This window comes from Amblyomma mixtum, chromosome 8 (assembly GCF_055824585.1).
Source record: "Amblyomma mixtum isolate Tamu chromosome 8, ASM5582458v1, whole genome shotgun sequence".
NCBI classification, from domain to species: domain Eukaryota; kingdom Metazoa; phylum Arthropoda; class Arachnida; order Ixodida; family Ixodidae; genus Amblyomma; species Amblyomma mixtum.
In genome coordinates this window covers 3,305,946-3,325,363 of record NC_143019.1, presented here as the reverse complement: position 1 = coordinate 3,325,363, position 19,418 = coordinate 3,305,946, and the positions used below count along the sequence as shown (strand labels likewise).

Sequence of the window (19,418 nt, the reverse complement as noted above, 5' to 3'; positions counted from 1 at the left end):
TTATGACTTAATTTTTGCCAACGAAAGCCATCCAGCAAAAACCTAGCAAAAAGAACTTCTGATATTCTTCATAGAAGAGTTAAATATAGCACTAAATCTCTGAAATGTGCGGTCAGGTAGCAAACACTAGCGTCAACTGCCACGAAACGGTAGCACTGGTCACATCGTTTACGGATGCACACAACAGTGAAAAGTGGAAAGGATGTACAGGGCAATAATTGCAACAGGGAACAACCTTTTCTCCTGCAAATACTGCTGCACAAACAATTTGTAGACAGTATGTTACAGGTAAAGAACCTATATACCTCCTGCAGTAATACTACTGCACAAACAATTTGCACACAGTATATTATAGGTAAACAAGCATACCTAACTGCATAAAAAGGTCGCATTACGCAGTTCCATACCGCAGCCCCTCATCACGCTGGGCCGCTTTCAAGGCTCAAGCCACTTTCATGACACCCATGGAACAAACAAGCAAAGATGCTAGGCAGTTGCACTCTACAAGACGACCCTCCAAGCACGGAGTATTCTGGCACAGTTGAGAATTTTTCTCCTGAAGTAATAATACTGCATAACAATTTGCACACAGTATGTTATAGGTAAAGGAGCATACCTAACTGAATAAAAAGGTCGCATTACGCAGTTCCATACCTCAGCCCCCCATCAAGCTGGGCCCCTTTCATGGCTCAATTCACTTTCATGACACCCATGGAACGAACAAGCAAATATGCTAGGCAGTTGCACTCTACAAGACGACCCTCCAAGCGAGAAGTACCCTGGCACAGACGACCTTGCGAATGTTTACAACTACACGACGACACCGCGAAACACAATGACGTTCAAAAACGGAAAAGGTGGAGGAATCCGGTAGATAAGGGGGGAGGAAATGGGTAGAAACAATGGGGGCAAAGACAAAAGAGCGGAAGGAATGGCAGAGGCTGCACTTGCGTTCGCGGTCGAAGACCTCCACAGTCGGGCGCCATTCACATATCGCGCTCCGCAGGGGGGGTTCCAACACCGCGTACCGCGCTAATTGCGTCACTGTCACCACTAGAATGACTAAGCCGTCACTTCTGCTCGCAATCAAGAACAATGGCCCAGTCGAGATCGGCGAGACGAATATATATCCACAGACGATGACAGCCGGTAGATGTAGGACGTATCCACTGCTAGCAAGCTCCGAGATCTCCGGAAAAACGCGTTCGCGTGCGCAGACGAAAACTTTCGCGAACACACACACATACACGCGCGCGCCGTACCGGACAACACAGAAATGAAAGCGGGTTTTTCGGCGTCGTCTGCTATAGTCGTCCGCGCGGGCCGGTCTTCTAGGTGGGGGGAGAATGAGAGAGAAAAAAATAAATAGAAGAAATACGGCCCTAAACTTAGACGACGACCACCGCAAAGGCGGCTAGGCTAGACTACTTCTCTCTCCCTTTGTACGTATCTACATTTCCTCCCTCGCTGCCCCCGGGAAGACGACGAAACTCTGGCAAAAAAAGAAGCAACACCAACAGAAAAAAAAGAGCTGAGAGCGTATCGGGTTTTCACAAAGACGGGCAGTGCGCCAACGACGTCGGAGATAAAAAGGAGAGAGTGTATATACCGTTCTAAAGAAGTTTAGAAGGAACAAAAAAACAGATGCGGAAGGAGAAGAAGGCGACAGCGGACGGCGCGGAACTGTGCGGAACCGAGCGACCGACCGCGAAAAACGCCCGGCGTTTTTGTGCGCTCGGAAAACGCCGCCGGCGACGTCGATAGCAGACGACGCGCGCGCGAACAGACGACAACTGCTTTAGCAGACGCATGCACAAGCGCGTGCAGACGTTGAGAACGAGGCGCGCAAGCAAAAAAAAAAAGGAAAAGAAAAACGCTTATTAAAAACCGGACGAAGCGCGTCAGAAAGTGCACAGCTTGAAAAAACGGTCTGCGCTTTACCCGTGCCTGCCACGACGGAGCTGCTGCGCATAAAGAAGATGTGAAAAGTAAAGATAACGGCGCTAGAATTGCTGCGGTACAGCCACACCACAGTTTCCAAAGCACCGCACATACGACGTCAAGCGAGCCTTTTTCATCGCTCCCTCATCTTTCTGGCTTACGATCCTCCACTCTTCCGCGTTGCCTTTATCCAGACCGTTAACGATCGGCGCTCAAAACATCGCGCTTTCTAGTCTGCCCCTCTCTCCCTCGGCAGTCTCCCTCTATCGCCCCACTCAACAACCACAGCTCCCTCATTTATTTCGCGTTTATGGCTTCGTGGTCCTCGAGCTGGCGTGACGCCATTCTGTTTCACCTATTTGACCACCCCCCGCGATAGTGGAAATATATTGGGTGCTCTCCTCCCCTTAACTTGACCGGACCCTTCTGATGACCGCATCACATCGTAAGCACAGAGCCACGTCCCGAAAATATAAGCACACTTCGATACTTGACCACGTCGTCTCGGCAGTATCGTGACCCAGAGGTCACACTAAAGGGGTCATATGACCTTGCCACGTGACCCACACGTCGGTGATGACCAGGGTATTCGCGTGACATCACGGGCGTCATTTTGTTGCCCAGAGGGCCGCTTCAGCAGTGCGCAGGCCCGAGAAGGACGACTGTTTGTTTATGTGGGTTTAACGCCTCCTCGGGATATGAGGGACGCCGTATAGAGAAGGGCTCCGGAAATTTCGACCACCTGGGGTTCTTTAACGAGCGAGCAGGAGGCAACAAGTCCATTAAACGCGAGCGGGCGGGCTTGCGCATGCTCCGGAGAAAACAAAATGGCGGCCGCTGTGACGTCATCGAATACTCAGTCAGCAGCCGAAATTTAGAAGCAGCAACTCGGGGTATTGATGTTCCATTCGCAGAATTCTCCTGCTCCAAAAATATCTGTGGGGTAAAATTTAGCGAAAATTTGGCGAAAGAAATTTTACAGAATTTCAGCAACATTTCAAAACCAAATTGTCCGGCTTTTTTTCAAATTGACGGAGTTTTCAAGAGCCTGAAATGGGAACTGGAAATGGAGAACGACCCTGAAATGGAAATTTCTTTTATCTAATTGGGGGGAATTTTCGTCTACGGTACGGAACATCACTGCCCAAGGAAGGCGGGGAGGGAGGGGTGGGGGTGTGGGCGTGAATTCACGCGGGCCTCCACCAACATTCGACAGTGCGCAATAAAATTGGGGTCAAAATAAACACTACCCAGCCCGCAGCGCCCATATCAATCCCCGCTAACAGCGGTAACGGCACGCAATACACCATCGTCATCACCGTCATCAGCAGCAGCGACACTAACGGTAACCACCGCCACTACCATCCACACACCATGGTCTCAGAGATCCCCCACACTCTTAACAACGCTCTCGGAGGCCATGCACACACGTCGCCGGCGTGGCGGCATTCTTCAACCCGGAGTCGGCGACGTACCAAAGCAACCGCGCGCACGCATTTTCTCACCCCCTCCGCAGCACAACAAAACAACAAACCCGGCCGCCCCGGCGTCGCCCTCGCGCTGTGCATTCATCCTGGCGGGGCCGCCAACGAGTGGCTCTGCCCTAAACGCCCGGCGGCCGCAAGAAAGCGGCACTTGGCGGCAGAATGCGGCGGGCTAGCGTTTCTATCGAGAGAGCGCACTCCTTTTCCCCGCTCTGTAAGGGAGCCCGCCAACCGGCCTTTCTTCTTCTATTCCGGGCTGTGTGTGTGTGTGTGTGTGCTACCACTTACCGATGGGCGCTGCCACCGACCGCGGCGCACGACAGAGAAATAAGATGTTGCCCGGCCGGTTTGCGGCGTTTCTAACGCGCTTCCGCGATCCCCGCTGTTCGCTTATTACTTTCCCCAACGCGTGGTCCGAAATACGCGCTTATTACGGGTGGGGGGCATAGAAAAGGAACGGAGCCGGCGTCTCCGAGCGCATTCCCGTTCTGCCCGGGCCAGGACGGAACCGAAACACGCGGTGCACAGCCTCTGCGTGACAAATATACACGGAACACTAGCTTAGATCGCCGTGCTCGGAACTCTAAGCAGAGGTGCGACAGCAACCCCACTGCTTGGCCAAGTAGCGAACTAGGTGGCTTGTATATTTCTGACACTTCGTCGGCGCGCTATCGGACTTTGATATCAGCGGCGCTTACTAATCAGCTGCAGTCGACTCGCAAAAATTCGAAGGCGAAAGGGACTAACAATTGTATGAATAATGCGGAGGTCGAACTAAGGGAGGCTAAGGTATGTATGGTAACGTACGGTGTAGTACGTATACGGTAAATTATGTGTGGTAAGATTTCGGCTTAGGTTTATGTGGAGATTTCGACCACCTGGGGTTCTTTAAAGGGGTCCATGGAGACATCAAATTTTGAGGCTATAAAAAGCCTGCTATGGGATTCCTCTGTACGCAAGGACACTGAGAGCCAGGTGTTGGACACAACAAAAGTTCAAAAAATATTTTAATTCGGTTCCAAAGATTACCTTAATGCTCACTCTCACGATCTAGAGCCATCGCTAGCGTGATCAACGCTGACGTCACTACGCTGATAGAGTAACCAACGTTTTAGTGACGTCATACCAAAATACAGTGACGTACGATGAGCGGGGCACAGCTGCCGCCATGAGGTACGAGTGACGAGCCACGTGAGCGCACCAGCGAGCCGCATTTGCTGCGAACCGCCACTCGCTCAGTTAGTTTTTGTCAACGTATTGCCGAACTAGCCATACAAGTTACTGGCATTTTGCACAGTGCTTCGCATCCTCACGCGAACCTGCGAAGGCGATATTAGCGTGCGATCGTGCGTTAAAAAAAGTCGATGTCCTCATTGGAATCAGATTCGTCAAAATCCGAGCTGTTGGTACTAGTCATGCCGTTTTGTTTTCATGCGCTGGTCAGCACGTGTGTGAGAAAGCTGACGATGCAGCAGTAGGTGCGTCCCAACTTTTTGGGCCCACGTGACCAGGCAAAACAGTTGAGCATCCGATAGTGACGTCACTGTCCAACTCGGCGTTCAGAAACCGAAAATCGTTCACCTAAAAATGCGATATTAAATTATTCACTCTGAATATATGAATCTTCGAGTGTGTATCATGCTTCCTGGAGCAATAAGAAACGTTTGAAACAAAGAACGCGCCACCCACAAATTTGGTGTCCCCACCCCTTTAACGAGCACTGACATTGCACTGTACACGGGTCTCGACAATTTCGCCTCCATCGAAATGCGACCTCCGAGGCCAGGATCGTACCCTCGTCTTTCTGGTCAGCAGCCGAGCGCCGTAACCACTGAGCCGCCGCAGCGGCCGGTATTGCACGGTATGCTAAGGTATACGGTATGGTACTTTAGGGTATGTATGGTACGGTATAGTACGTATGGTAAGGTATGCTATGTACGGTTTATGGGTCTTTAACGTCCCAAAGCGACTCAGGCTATGACGCCGTAGTGGAGGGCTCCGGAAATTTCGACCACCTGCGATTGCTTTAACGTATGGCATGCACGGTAAGGTATGTATGGTATCGTATGGTATGATATGTATGGTATGGTGGGCTTGAGGTCCCGAAGCTGCACATGAGATCCATTATCGAGTAGTGAATGGCATAGCACACTGGCGCCTCCTCTGAAAAACGCGGCGCCGGATCCGATACCTTGGGCTCACCACCCGAACGTAGTAGCCTCTGAGCTACCATACAAGCGATGTCGACAGGATCGGGACGTCAGTTCGAATGAACCGGAAGTTCGAATCAGGCGAGTTCGAATTAAGGAAAGCCCATCGTAACAGCACCGAGCCCCGCTTCGAAGAGCAGCGCGTTTCAATTTTAACGGCCGATTTGCACTTCAGGTTAAGGAAAGTCGAAATCCCCTAACTATACTGCCGCGTGCCAAGTGCATTCGTGCCCGCCACGTTATCGCAGCTATAAAAACAACGTCCGTTTATAACCGGTCCCTTCACTAACTAGTACTGGCGGAAGCCGGACTCCAAACTTTCGCCAGCGAGCGTCTTCGAACACCTCAAGGACAGCACGTTCTGCCACACCCGCCAAGCCACGTGCCAGAGAGCCAGCAATGCATTCGCTCGCCAACAGCGCTGAACCCAAAGCAGTGCTATGCTTCCTCCTGACCACGGCTTTCAGGAACAACTAGGTGGTCACAAAAGACAAGCGAAGAACAGGTAACTGACCATTACAGGGTAATACGCCTACACACGCCTGCATGGGAGTAAAAAGGGTGCAACCTAACCTCAAGCACACTCCCTTTTTGACGCGACCGCGTTAAAGGCCCCGTTCAACAGAAAATCCGACGTTGGCGTTGTGAGCGAAATGTCACGAGCATGACTCTGGCAGGTGGTGCCCAGAGAGCAACCTAGGAGGCAGGTGGGCCACCTAGGTCACGTGACCTTGCTGTGTCATATCACGACCTGCCCACCGTGGCAGGTGGCAGTTAACGATTGGTCGCTCGGGAAGAGCAACCTGGGCCGCACAAGGCCCACCGCTAAGAGCACCTGCCATCGCAGGGGCAGTGGCGCATAGCTTAACAGCTGCACCACTGCGCCAGGAGGGGAATGAGCACCCCCACGGATCTATGAATGTAAAGCTGCGAATGACCTTCTGCATATATGGGAATTGCGCTATCGCGTCACACCTTTAAGGCGGAGCTTAAAGGTGCACTAAACAGGAATCTGAACTCGTGTTTTTACCGCGGGGACTCCATCTACACGTTCCGAGCATTCTTAGAAACTTGGAATTCATAGAAACTTGGAAACTGGAGGGGTTTCTTAGACTGCAAGCTTATTGACAGCGCGTGCACTTTGGTGCGATGTAGCCAAAATTTATTGCGACACAGCGCCGAGCGTAAATAATGGTTAAAAAGTTGACTACTCAACAGTATACTCAACCAGCCTACAAGTTAGCACGTCTTAGCTAATTTCGTACGCGTTACACCACTGACAATGCTATGCCGAAAAAAGCACTGTCCTAACTCAAAAAAACGTATTTTGGTTTAGTTTACGGTGTTTAACATCCCAAAGCGACTCAGGCTATGAGGGACGCCGTAGTGGAGGGCTCCGGAAATTCCGACCACCAAGGGGTTCTTGAACGTGCACTGATATCGCACAGCACACGGTCCTCTAGCATTTCGCCTCCATCGAAATGCGACTGCCGCGGCCGGGATCGAACCCGCGTCCTTCGGGCCAGCAGCCGAGCACCATAACCACCGAGCCACCGCGTCGAAAACTGCCGAACATTCTACTTGAAACACCGGGCATAGGCAGCAGGTACAGGTGCAGCAGATCGCCGATATACGGTATAATACAACACCCAGCCGTTCGTTTACCCAAGGCAGGCCCACCCGCATAATTACAGCTGTAAATACAACTACACGTTTAATAAGTCGCGCCTACGCACACAAGAGGATAACCTTTTGCGTCACCATCCTATCCGGGCTTGGCTTCGGGCCGGCGATAATTAACGGCGCAGCCTCGGACTTCCCGTTTCGCCATCGTCTAACGACTGCGGTGTCGCTTTAAAGCGTCGCCCGCTTGGCTCATCCCCCCGCGCCAGCCACAAGCTCCTTCCGCAGTTGCACAAGCACAGTACACACACACCACACGCCGTCGGCCTACACGCGTAGCGTAGCTCGTTGCGATCGTTCGCACCTCGGTGCGGTATACTGATTCCGACTTACAAAGCCAAATGCGTTCCCGCCGGGAAGGCTCAATTTTCCCCCACGGCTTATATTGCGGCAAGCGCGAGAAAGTCCGAGAGGTCAAGGTGTCGATCGAAGCACGGCGATTACACAGCGACTTCGTTCGCCTTGTTGGGCCATGTTCTCTACAAAAATTTGCGAGGACCCTATGCCGCGACGACTTGCGGTGGATGTGACGTCACACCGTTCCCGTGGCTATATCGATACCCAAATTGTACATCTTTCGGTGATCTTAAGTGTTAATTACGCTTACTTACACACTTTTCTATCTAATTTGACACAAATCCGGCGTTTTCCCGACCATTCTGAGACAATTTTCACTATGTCGTGACTACTTCCAGTGGATGTGATGTCACGCCGCTCCCGTGGCTATATCGATACCCGAATTATACATCTTTCGCGGATCCTAAGTGTTGATTACGCTTAATTACACATCCCCCCCCCCCGAATTTGACACAAATCCGGCGCTTTTTCCGACCGTTCTGTGCGTGTGACGTCACATCGTTCCCGTGGATATATCGATACCTAAATTATACATATTTCTGGGATCTTAAGTGTTAATTACGCTTAACTACATATTTTTACATCTAATTTGACACAAATCCGACGTTCTTCCGACCGTTCTGTGACAATATTCACTATGCCGTGACGACTTCCGGTAAATGTGACGCCCCGCCGTTCCCGGGGCTATATCGACGTCTGCGTTATTTCGACGTAATTTTGACATTTTTTACTATAATTAACTAATCACTCTACAGTCATCAAACGTGGCTTCTAGGTTCATTTTCTCTTACCTCTTTTAGTTCCCGAGTTAACAAGAGTTAAACGTTGCCAAAGGTGTGACACCCTCTGCTAACGGACGACAGTATGAGCCATTAAAGGCTTTCGCCTTAATACAGGAAGACTCTGGCCACTCCATTCAAACCTGTACGACAGTGGGCTTAAGGGTAACAGAGTGGATTCCAAGAGAAGGCAAGCGTAGCAGGGGGCGGCAGAAAGTTGGGTGGGCGGATGAGATTAAGAAATTTGCGGGAATACGGTGGCCGCAACTGGCGAAAGACAGGGTTAATTGGAGAGACATGGGAGAGACCTTTGCCCTGCATTGGGCGCAGGGCTCTCGACGTCACCATGTATCAGGTCTCTGACACTCCTGCCGCAAGGATTAACTAAATTTAATGCATAATTAGGTAGCCGCAGTTACAAAGAAGAAAAAAAAACAGCTCATATCCTGACCGAACGTCAACAATGCCACAGAAAGCCAAGCAATCGATTTTTACTACGAACGAAAACTGCGCGGAGTTGCACCGGGTGATTCTTTAACAAAACAAAAATGCATTCTGCGTTGAAAGACGGCTGCCTGCACGTATACACATCTCTATTCCGTCCTTGGGAGAGCGTCGTACGCTCGCGCCCCAAACCGGAAGAGAGCAGGGAACGACGTCAGAGAATGACGTCGCCAGCGGCTGCCGCTCACTTCCTGTTCCCACCGCCGTCGCGGGCAAGGTCCTCCGGGAAAGAAAGCGCGTTGCGCAATCCGTACCCCCGCTGGAGCCACCAACGAAAGGTCGCGGAAAGCGAAAGCGCCTCCGTTTCTCTATCTTTTTTTTCATTTTCCACTCAGGAATTCTAACAGCGCGCAGGACCGGTCGTCGCGGCCTTTTTCTAAACGACGCCCGGAAGACGGCGAGACTGTAAAAAAAAAAAAAAAAAAAAAAAATAACAGAAATAAAATATACAAGATCTTTTCGGGAAAACTGGAACGCTTTCTTTTTTTTCCTCTCTCTTTTCTAAGCAGTGGAGTACAGAGGCCGCGAAACGATGTTCGCGGGTCAAGGAGAAAAGAAAAATGAACAAAAAAAATAAAAAGTTAAATCATTCGCGAGCGATGAAATAAGTGCGGGTTGGGTAGAGGCGCGATGACGTCGGTGTGCTCGGTGAGTATATACACGTACGGAGATAGACGTGCCACGACACGCAAGCTCAATGGCGTCCCCGGAGCGCAAGGCCTAAAAGAAATCCGACGCGATATAGTGCTTAAGTACGGTCGTCGTCGTCTGCTAAGACGGAAAGCAGCAGCAGACGGAAGACGCTGCGACGCAACGATACGTCGTCTGCTGCGGGAAAAAAAGGAGAAAAGAAAGGCGGGAAACTAAATTGAACGCAGCGCGAAATTGTGTCGCGTGACGGCGGCCTATTGAAGCGAGCGTTCTGCGCAGTTCGGTTACAGAGGTTCGGTCTCGCGTTTAGCGATCCCTCCTCTCCCCCCCCAAAATAAAATGAAACCTTCGCGACCGATACCAAAGAAAGAAACAAGCAAAAGGAATCGAAGTGCTGGGGTAGAAAAAAACGCAAAATTTTCAAGTCTAACTTCCGTGGATCACTCCAACTGCGGTCGAGACGAGTATACGAGATGTGGGAGACAGACGAAGTTCCCGCAGATGTCCCTCACGGCACAACAGTCTATTACTTCTCGAAAAAATAACAACAAAAAGAATACAGCAGGAGTGGGTGCTCAGAAACACTAAAACGGGCGCGCAGCATGCAATGTTGCGAAGGTTCGCAGACGAACCCGCAAGTTTCGTTCTATATCCAGCGCAGACAAATGTAACGCCCGGGAGAGGACGTATGATGTGGTAATATCTCAAATTCGAGGTCTCTTTAATTTCGAATTGCCCGTTTACTCGAAGTGACGAATAATCAGGCATACACTGCTTAGACGTACAGGTCTTGCCGCGCAGTTTTCTTTTTGTTCTTTAAGTGGCCGAATAGGTGGCGACGATCGCTGCTCGATATTTCTCTCATGGTGCGCGCGTGTGTGTCAATTTAGAATTCTAAATTGATCAACAGCACAAAATAAATAAATAAAAAAAATCCCCTGTGTCCCTTGGTTTCTGCGGCTGTCGGCTTCTCTCATATTCACAACAAGCCCCTCATTCCCCTTCCCTTGTTTGCTATATATAAATATATAATAAGAAAGAAGCCAGACACCGTTATATCACGCTCGTAAGAATTGTCAGCAACCTGATAAGTGTTCACACCTAAGGTGACTACCCGTCTCTCCCTAGCTAAATAACTTTCCCTCTCTCCGATCCCAATCCACTCTCTTCTGTAGAAACCCCTTTTAAACCATTTTCCCTTCGCGAAAGCTCAGTACACCCTGGCCCTTTTTTTTTTTGAATTACAAACGTGCCAAACTCACGACACCTACAGTCGGGTTCGATGACACCGTATACGACAGAAGAGACGCGCATCGTCTGCGTCAGAGCACATCCACCATATGCCTGCTGCTGTGACTGCGGCCCGAAAGAATCTCTCACGCTCAACAACAACAATAAAAAAAGCACCAGAAGAAAAACAAAAAGGCCGCGCTGTTGTGGGCGGGATTTAAAAAAATGTCCGCTTCGAAAACACCGTAGCAAAAAGATCGCAGAACGTGTCGCGGGGCGAACACACTCCCGTCGCCGCGCACGACCGGGCAAAAAAGTAGACGCCACAGCACGAAGCGAAGCCAATTTTCGGTGGGCCCGGGAGAACCCGGATGGAAAGTTTATATTATACGCACACATACGCACGTGGCACGCGTGCCAAAGTGTGATCGGATCAGCGATCCTTCGAGGAACCGATCCCCACACACACACACATACACACGAAAAGCGTGAAAAGACGGAAGCGAACGACAAAAATATACAGAAAGCAGGAACAGCTCGAGATCCCACGCCTTTCGAATGGCAGCGAATAAGGGTGTCTGCACTTCCTGTATACGTATTTGGGATGCGTTTAAAACGCGGCGTGTCGTGTGTTTTGAACCGCGTCGTCGCTGCGTCATCGCCCCCCCCCCCCCCCCCCTCTCGCTAGCTTACAGCCGGGCTTTCTGTATCCTTTGCCTCTCTCACACCTTTAAAGGAAACGTACACGGAAACGTACACGCAAACGTAGCAGGGGGCGGCAGAAAATTAGGTGGGCGAATGTGAGTAAGAAGTTTGCGGGGATACGGTGGCCGCGGCTGGCGAAGGACAGGGTTAATTGGGGAGACATGGGAGAGGCCTTTGCCTTGCAGTGGGCGTAGTCAGGCTGATGATGATGATGAAGACGCCGAACGATGCGGGTATTTCAATCAATCAATCAATCTCATCGTGCCAGCTCAATCGATGTGCGACGTCAGTGCACGTTAAAAGAACCCCAGGTGGTCGAAATTTCCGGAGCCCTTCACTACGGTGTCCCTCACAGTCCGAGTCGGTTTGGGACGTTAAACCCCCACAAACCTAACGTAGCAATTAATTCACCACCAGAGCTAAAGGGAAGGCCCCAGAAACAGGCACGCCTCTGTACGAATGCAGGGACAACGGACATTGAACCAGGCGGCGTCAAGCAGTCCATCGCAATAAAACGCGGTCTTTCCCCGACCATCACGCAAAGAAGCAAAGAAAAACCACGGAAAAGGTTTATGGTTTATGGGGTTTAACGTCCCAAAGCGACTAAGGCTATGAGGGACGCCGTAGTGGAGGGCTCCGGAAATTTCGACCACCTGGGGTTCTTAACGTGCACTGACATCGCACAGTACACGGGCCTCTAGAATTTCTCCTCCAAAGAAATTCTAGCCACCGCGGCCGAGATCGAACCCGCGTCTTTTGGGTCAGCAGCCGAGCACCATAACCGCTGAGCCACCGCGGCGGCAAAACCACGGAAAAGGAACACCTGTCGAGTTGCAATCAAACAATGGCGGCAAGGGGCGAGGAGGGCACGGCCGGAACCTTTACTGTGTTGTCCTGTCATTTACATTTCGCAGGAACAACGACCTAAGGAAACACGTGCTGTGCGCAGTCGCAGTTTGAGCGTTAACACACACGACTCCACGCAAGAAGACGCCGTACCACGTGCTTTCACAAGGTTTGTAAACAAGTGCTCCAGGCGCTATCTGCGCGAAAGAGAGAGAGAAAAAAGAAAACGACAAAGAAAAGAGGACACATATCGGGGTGTGGGTTTCGCACGCTGTTAAGAGAAACTGCGCGGCCGACAACGACGCTTCCTTTGAAGATTCGTTTCGGCCACATTTACACCCGGTTAATTTAACTTAAAAACGCTTTTTCGCCCACTGCACTTCACAGAATGCACAGCCGAACTTTTCCCACATTCCCACGCTGACCACAATGCAAAAATGCGCGCAAGCTATGGCCAGTGGAAGTCACCGACAAGCACTCTTTTTTACAGGGTACAGCCTTCTCATCTCCAGGGCCCTAAAGCTGTATAAAGATCGCAACGGAAAATTCGCTCTGTAGAATTAAGTGTACAGCCTGCCATGTAGTACGGCCGAGAGTTTTAGCGAACGGGGAATACACAGTGGGCACGCTCAGAGCCGTACTTGGCATGTGCAAAATGCCCGGAGGCGCAGGCTTCAGGCAGTACAACATAAAAGATATTGAGCACAGCGCGATTCGCTACCACCATCAGCTTCCGCGGGGAGTCAGCGGCGCATGTGCAGTGACAGGAGTGCGCGCTTTACGGTCCATCTAGCGCGTTTCCTATTCCCTGAAGCTCACTACACTAGCCGGTCGGCGTCACTGGAAACAAAACCGGTAAAGACCAACCGCATACGCACATTTAGGACGACCAACGGCGGCCACCGAAGGCTGACGACGTCACGAAGAACCAAACACAAGCATGGACAGCCCCGACGGAGTACGCAGAACAAAACGTGGAAGTCACGCGGGCGTCACGAGTCAAACGTGAGCGCGAGCTCTTCGCGCGCAGGAGCTTTTCGTCGGGGAGGAACAGACGTGTGACACGAAGCGTGGCAAATAAGGCCATCAAAGAGCATCTCCCCCGTCACCCTTGCTGGCTGGAAGGAGCATCACGCGCTAACCGCAAGGCCGTATTTGTATACGCGCACACAAACAGCGCGGATAACAGAGGTGCGTATATCTTATCTGGTCAACACCAGGCGCTTTTATCTGCGAGCCTCTGTTTTTGTCTCTTTTTTTTCTTCAATTTATTGTTTTCTTTTATTCTTCCTCGCGGTATTCCTTCCGGACTGGGCGGCTGTTCACACGGGCCTCTAGGGAATTTCCGGAGCTGAGGAGAGAGAGCGCGCGTCTTGGAACCAGAGACGCAATGTCCCGGCTTGCAAGCCGGGTTTGACGCGACACAAAGGGACGCCGATGCACCGAACAATGGAGGATATTTCAGTTCCCGACATTCTCTTGAGAAGTATAACAAAAACAATACCATTCTTTCACAAGCGCGAAGAAGCCACGAGAATAATCTCGACCCCCCCTTCCCCCCCCCCCCCCCAACCTTCCCACATCCCCCCCCCCCCCCCCCCCATCATCAAGGCGCGTGCGAATAAACAACGAGTTGGCGGGAAATGGAGAGCCGGCCCAGTTCGGCAAACACATTTATTTAGCAGGACCGATTGCAGGGCGGACTGGTGGTACTGACTGGCCACACTGGAACCGCGGAAACTGGACCACGACACACGAGCAGAGCAGAACATGCGTCAGAAGCATCACCTTTGGATGCAAGCGCTCGGCAGTGTGTTTTATCTATTTTTTTTCGCCTTTTTCCCGCATGCTCTTTCGAAAAAAAAAATGAGTCTGAGTAACGCTTTTCAAATAAAATGTTCCTCAATAAGAGTGTTCTGATCGCGCGACGACTGTTTCGGAGTACTGCCGAATATATTACGTACTGAACGAGGGTCCTTCAGCGGGGTAAGCGCGGCGTAGCATGCAATTAGTAGCGATCGCGACCTTGCAGAGGAACTTATAAACCGAAACCATGAGCTTTGCGCCGGCTGCGCCGCCTGTCGCCGCTCTTGCGAAGCAGCGACGGGGCGGCTCCCGCTGACTTGCTGCTTGCCTCTGGCTTTTCCTGCTGGTCGGTGGCCATTTGATTATGCGTCTCTCTCGGAAACTCTGCATACACGCATGTGCCGTCATACGGAGGCTTTACGGATTGAGGTAATAATCGGACAAGCATGCTATTAATCTAAGAGGCAGGTTTTTCATCGGAAATCACGGCTTTATCCTTCCTGCGCAAATTCGGGCGCGCTCTCTTGCTTGTGGCGTGACTCGCAACCTACCCGTGGATAAATATCGCGAAAAAAGAAACTGTTCTGGGGATGTGATCAATCTGAGTTTATCCCTGCACTGGTTTTCTTTTGCGCATGAACAGCGTTAGGCTGTTAAGCACTGTTCGGAACTCCTAACCGTGCAACCGTGCACTGGTATGGCAAGCTTCATTGGTCCCTATAGGTGACATGCGCTGTATTTACCTCTGTCATGTACTGTGCCGTAGCATGCCGCGCTTCTGACTCATTCCTGTGCGCTCGATTAAACGGCTGCATTATCTGTACAACATGCGGACGTCCTTGCGATTTTACTAACATAGGCTTCACTACAACACCTGTGCGCGATTCTGTGATTGCCACCTGACGCTGCTCCGCAGATCGAAAGGCATATTTACTGAAGCATGAAACTTCATAGCGTACCTATTTGCTTGCAATCATTTTGTTTATTTTGTTATTTTTTTGCTTTGTTAATTTCGGGTTAAAATCACTAGCATTTTGTTTTGCCTTTGAACAAAGGAGCCTCGAGCGTCAAAGGCTATAGCACGCATTACACCGCGAATATTACCTGTAGTGCAGTAGTTCGGAGTTCGAAAGGTTACCATCGAAAACTGGATATTTTAGAGGTTACGTCGGATTACGAATATTTTTTTTTTAATTATCTCCTGTTGCTAGTGCGGCAATCAAAGGAAAACATACGCTATAGGTGCTTCACTAAGTGCTCTTACATATTATGTTTTGCACCGCAGTGCTTTCAAAACGAGCACATCGGTGGTGGATCCCTAAACGCAGCATAGGAGAAGATCATTTCCCCTCATACCCCCCCCCCCCCCCCCCCTTTTTTTTTTTTCAGTCTGCTCAGGCGTCAATAACTGGCCGGGTTACGGTGGTGGCACAGAATATAACTGCGTCGAGTATAGCACCGCTTTGTCAAAACTCTTCGGTAAGTGCACCGAAAGGTTAGGTTTCTGAATTGGTGTGGTAATTTGAAGGCAAGACATTCCATCCGTGGCGCACGGCTGCAGTTAGCGCGAACGCGCATTGGGCTCGCCGTGCTACAGCGGCGTCGAAGATGCGACCAGCCTCGTTGAGGGCCTGTCCACCTCTGCATCTTATTTCTGCAGCTATAGAAATATCGTTCGCTGGAAGGCACGAAGATGAAACCTCAGCCACTGACTTGAACCGCTATGGCTGCGACAACCCTTACAAAAATGGTCTATAGACAGTTTACAGACTTCTTAATGACCCTATTGACTTCTTGTAGATATTGCTTTTTATCTATTCAAAGTCTATAGACTGTCTATAGACAAAAGTCTACTAAAAGTGTATGGCCATAAATCTATAGATTATCTATGAACTGCGTATGGCATTAGTCTATAGACACTCTATAGACTGTCTAAAACTTTTTTTGTAAGGGAAGCAGGCAACGAGACCGGCAAACGCTGTTCTCACGCCCCTACAGGCAGCGCTCACGGCGTATACCGCCAACTGCCTGCACGCTATGCTGTGTGACCCATACACTAGGCTACAGATGTCGCCGATTGCAACGCGCTTGGCGCAAACATAACAGGGAAAGGCGGGTCCGCTGATGGTTTGTACTCGGACGCATCTTGTAATCGCGCGAACGACAAGGAACGAAGGAGGAAACGGACAGGCCAGAGCGCGGAACTTCAACCGAGTTTTACTTCAGAGACACGTGCACTTATACATATATTCGTCGTAATCCCACCTGAAAAGTAACAAACGACCATCACAAAACGCTGGAATGCTCGCAGCAAAGACCGTCAAACGCCCGGTCACGTGACAGAACATTGGCGAAGTGCGCTATAAATCCGTCAGGGGGAGCGGGGCGAGGGAGGGGGTTGAGGAGGGGCGGCTTCGTATCAGAATTTTCTCTGTAAAGCAAGCGAAGACGAACAACAACATGGAGGTTTGTCAAACATTTTCGCTTCGGTGCACGGCGTAAGGACCTCGCTTTTTTGGAATTTTTTTTTTTGTTTTTCACCGCAAGTATACTGTACTACTACAGTAGGGTCCTCCACGTTTCACGAAGCCCTGCTACCTAGATGCGGCGAGAACAGGCGGCATGAGGCGCTGCGTGGAAAGACCAGCCGCTATGCTTACTGAGCATGCGTCTTGTGCCGACAATTCCCACAAACTCTCGATGGCGGTGCGCCGCGAAGCGCGGAGGCCACGCGATCGCATGTTCCCTTTAACTGTGGACCCTACTGTACACTATATCGCAAGTCAAGCGGCTTCAGGAAAGCGCCCTCTAGAGCGACGAGCGCGTCTATGCGTGTACAGCTACGGGTGCCTAGATAACACAGCGACGACAGCCGGGGAGAAGCGAGTACTACACCAGCGCCGCTAGGCGGATATCTGCCTCGCAGAATTCGAGTGGACCCCGCGGCTTCGCGAGTTTTCGCGGCGCTCGAGAAAAGGCTTTCGTTTGCGCCCGTAATTCGGTTTGGAGACACTGTGGGGAGAGAGAGGACGCGACGCAGCCCCAGAAAACCTGCAGCCCGGTGCCCAGTCGCCGAAGACACGCGGACGCCACCGGCGAAGAAATGGCGCCGAACTCGCGAACGAACGATTCGGCCGCCCCGGGCACGAATACAAGACGACACCAACAAGTTGAAACACAAGCAGGGATAGCGGCATCTCCGAATACGCACGACGCACCTAATAAAAAAAAAAGAGCAATACGCTGAGGCAGCGTATGAGTATCGAGCGCTAGCAACATCGAGCGAATATTGCGTCATTAGCCATCTTCCCTATGTCCGGTACAAATTTTTCGTCATATCCGGATATCTACTTTTATAATGTGAACATATACAGTGCAAGAAGACAAATCGTTTGACACCCCTTCGAATGTCCTACGTCAAGAAATTTGGCCGTAAATGGACGTTTGAAGTTTCAAGCACGGTTTGGGGGAACCAAAGGTCGTCGGTGCGAATCCCTGTGACGCGCTACGCTCTGATTCGACAAGTAATCTCATGCTCCGTAACGCGCTGGATCGTTTGATACCACTCCGAACATTCTACGCCAATTAGGTGGTCCACAATTTGTGTGTACCAGTGGTATACCACCCACTTGAATGGCCTTGTGTTTCATACTAACGCAACTTTGAGTAGTGCGAGTGTTAGAGCCAACACTTTGGTCAGTCCGCCACCGCAGTAGCTCAGAGGTTACGACGTTCGGCTGCTGACCCGAAGGACGCGGGTTCGATCCCGGCCGCAGCGGTCGCATTTCGATGCAGGCGAAATGCTAGAGGCCCGCGTACTGTGAAATGTCATTGCACAATGAAAAAAAAAAAAAAACGAGGTGGTCTAAATTATCCGGCGCCCTCCACTACGGCGTCCCTCACAGCCTGCGGCCACTGCGGCCGACGTCGCGGCCCGCGAACCCGCACTCAACAGCCGAACACCGTAACCACTGCGCCACCGTGACGGGCGTGGCTGTAGTATTAATGCGCGACTCTCGATCCCGTGTAAATTCCTCCTCCTTTCGTCCACACATACAATAAAAAGCGAGTTACTCGGAAGTTAACGCCGGTGTTAATATCAAACCAGAAAAACTTTCCCCCTATACTTAAGCCGCAAAATACTGCGACGAAACATTCTCCTGGGGGATACTGGTAAACTGCAATTCATGATCTCAGGGAACTTGCCATATGCGCTCTGCCCAATTCTTATTCTTCTATAGTTGTTTCCCTAACAATCACCCCGAAGTCCGGTGGTCGCACGATGCACGGTGGGAGATCAGGGCGTCAATGAACGCATACGCTCGGGTCGAGTTAACGCTATACTGTCAACACGCTAAGCACGCAAACACAGCGCAAACGCTCGGAGCGCTAACAAGATTAGGCGCCTTTCTGTTTGCACAAACAATCCATCCGGTCTCACGCCGCGGCGGACTGCGAGTGAGGGAAAAAAAAAAGAAACGGCGTTATTTCCACATACCGAAAAACTAGGTCGAAGTCGATGCCGCTTCAAACGAGAAAAAGAAAAAGAAAGTAAAAATGGTTCGAGGGCAGGGCACATAAGGTTAAACATACTGAGCCACTTACTGCGTTCATCCGACTTGTACGTTCACAGGAATTACGACTTGTGGCACTGCATGCCCGGTAAGGACCACAGTCACCGAAGAGAATAAAAAGGGATAAAAAACTTTGAGAGCACTGCGGCGACTCTCCACACTGGAGCAACGCGAAAGGAAAACGCCCACATACTATATCGACGTCCGTGGCTGTTCTGACGTTCATGTACTATAACGACGTACATGGCTACTTTGACGTCTAAGTGCATCTTTTCGAGTTTAATTCTCATCAAATAAATTTTTCCCACGGCAACACTTTATCACACACTATCTGTCACAGTTCCACTTGCATACCTTTATCTTCAGAAAACGACGCAACCACGCGGAGAAAATTGCGGACGCTTTTTGCCGCATTCTCTCTCTCTCTCTCTCTCTCACACACACACACACACACACACACACACACACACACACACACACACACACACACACACACACACACGCGCGCGCACGCGCGCGCGCAAAGTACGGCAGCGCAAGCAGGAACGAAAGAATAACGCGTCCACCTGCATAAAAATAAAATCAAATGATCCCATTCATAATCATGATAATTCGACAGCACTTGAACCTGTTGATGCCTATGCAGGA

General features: G+C 50.7%; 1 protein-coding gene across 4 annotated transcripts in view; it reads right to left on the bottom strand.

Moving 5' to 3' along the window:
• LOC149331167 (protein pellino-like) overlaps positions 1-19,418 on the bottom strand; it is a 69,940-nt gene that overhangs the window by 11,761 nt on the left and 38,761 nt on the right. Inside the window, exon 1 of one of the 4 annotated variants that reach the window (XM_089556354.1) lies at positions 13,269-13,498. The exons of 2 other annotated variants lie outside the window; for them this stretch is intronic. In XM_089556354.1, the coding sequence (XP_089412480.1) occupies positions 13,269-13,270 (2 nt within the window). In that variant the 5' untranslated portion in view covers positions 13,271-13,498. Of the gene's footprint in view, positions 1-951; positions 1,191-13,268; positions 13,499-19,418 lie in introns of those variants that run through there. One more of the 4 variants, XM_089556352.1, reaches the window with a different exon arrangement.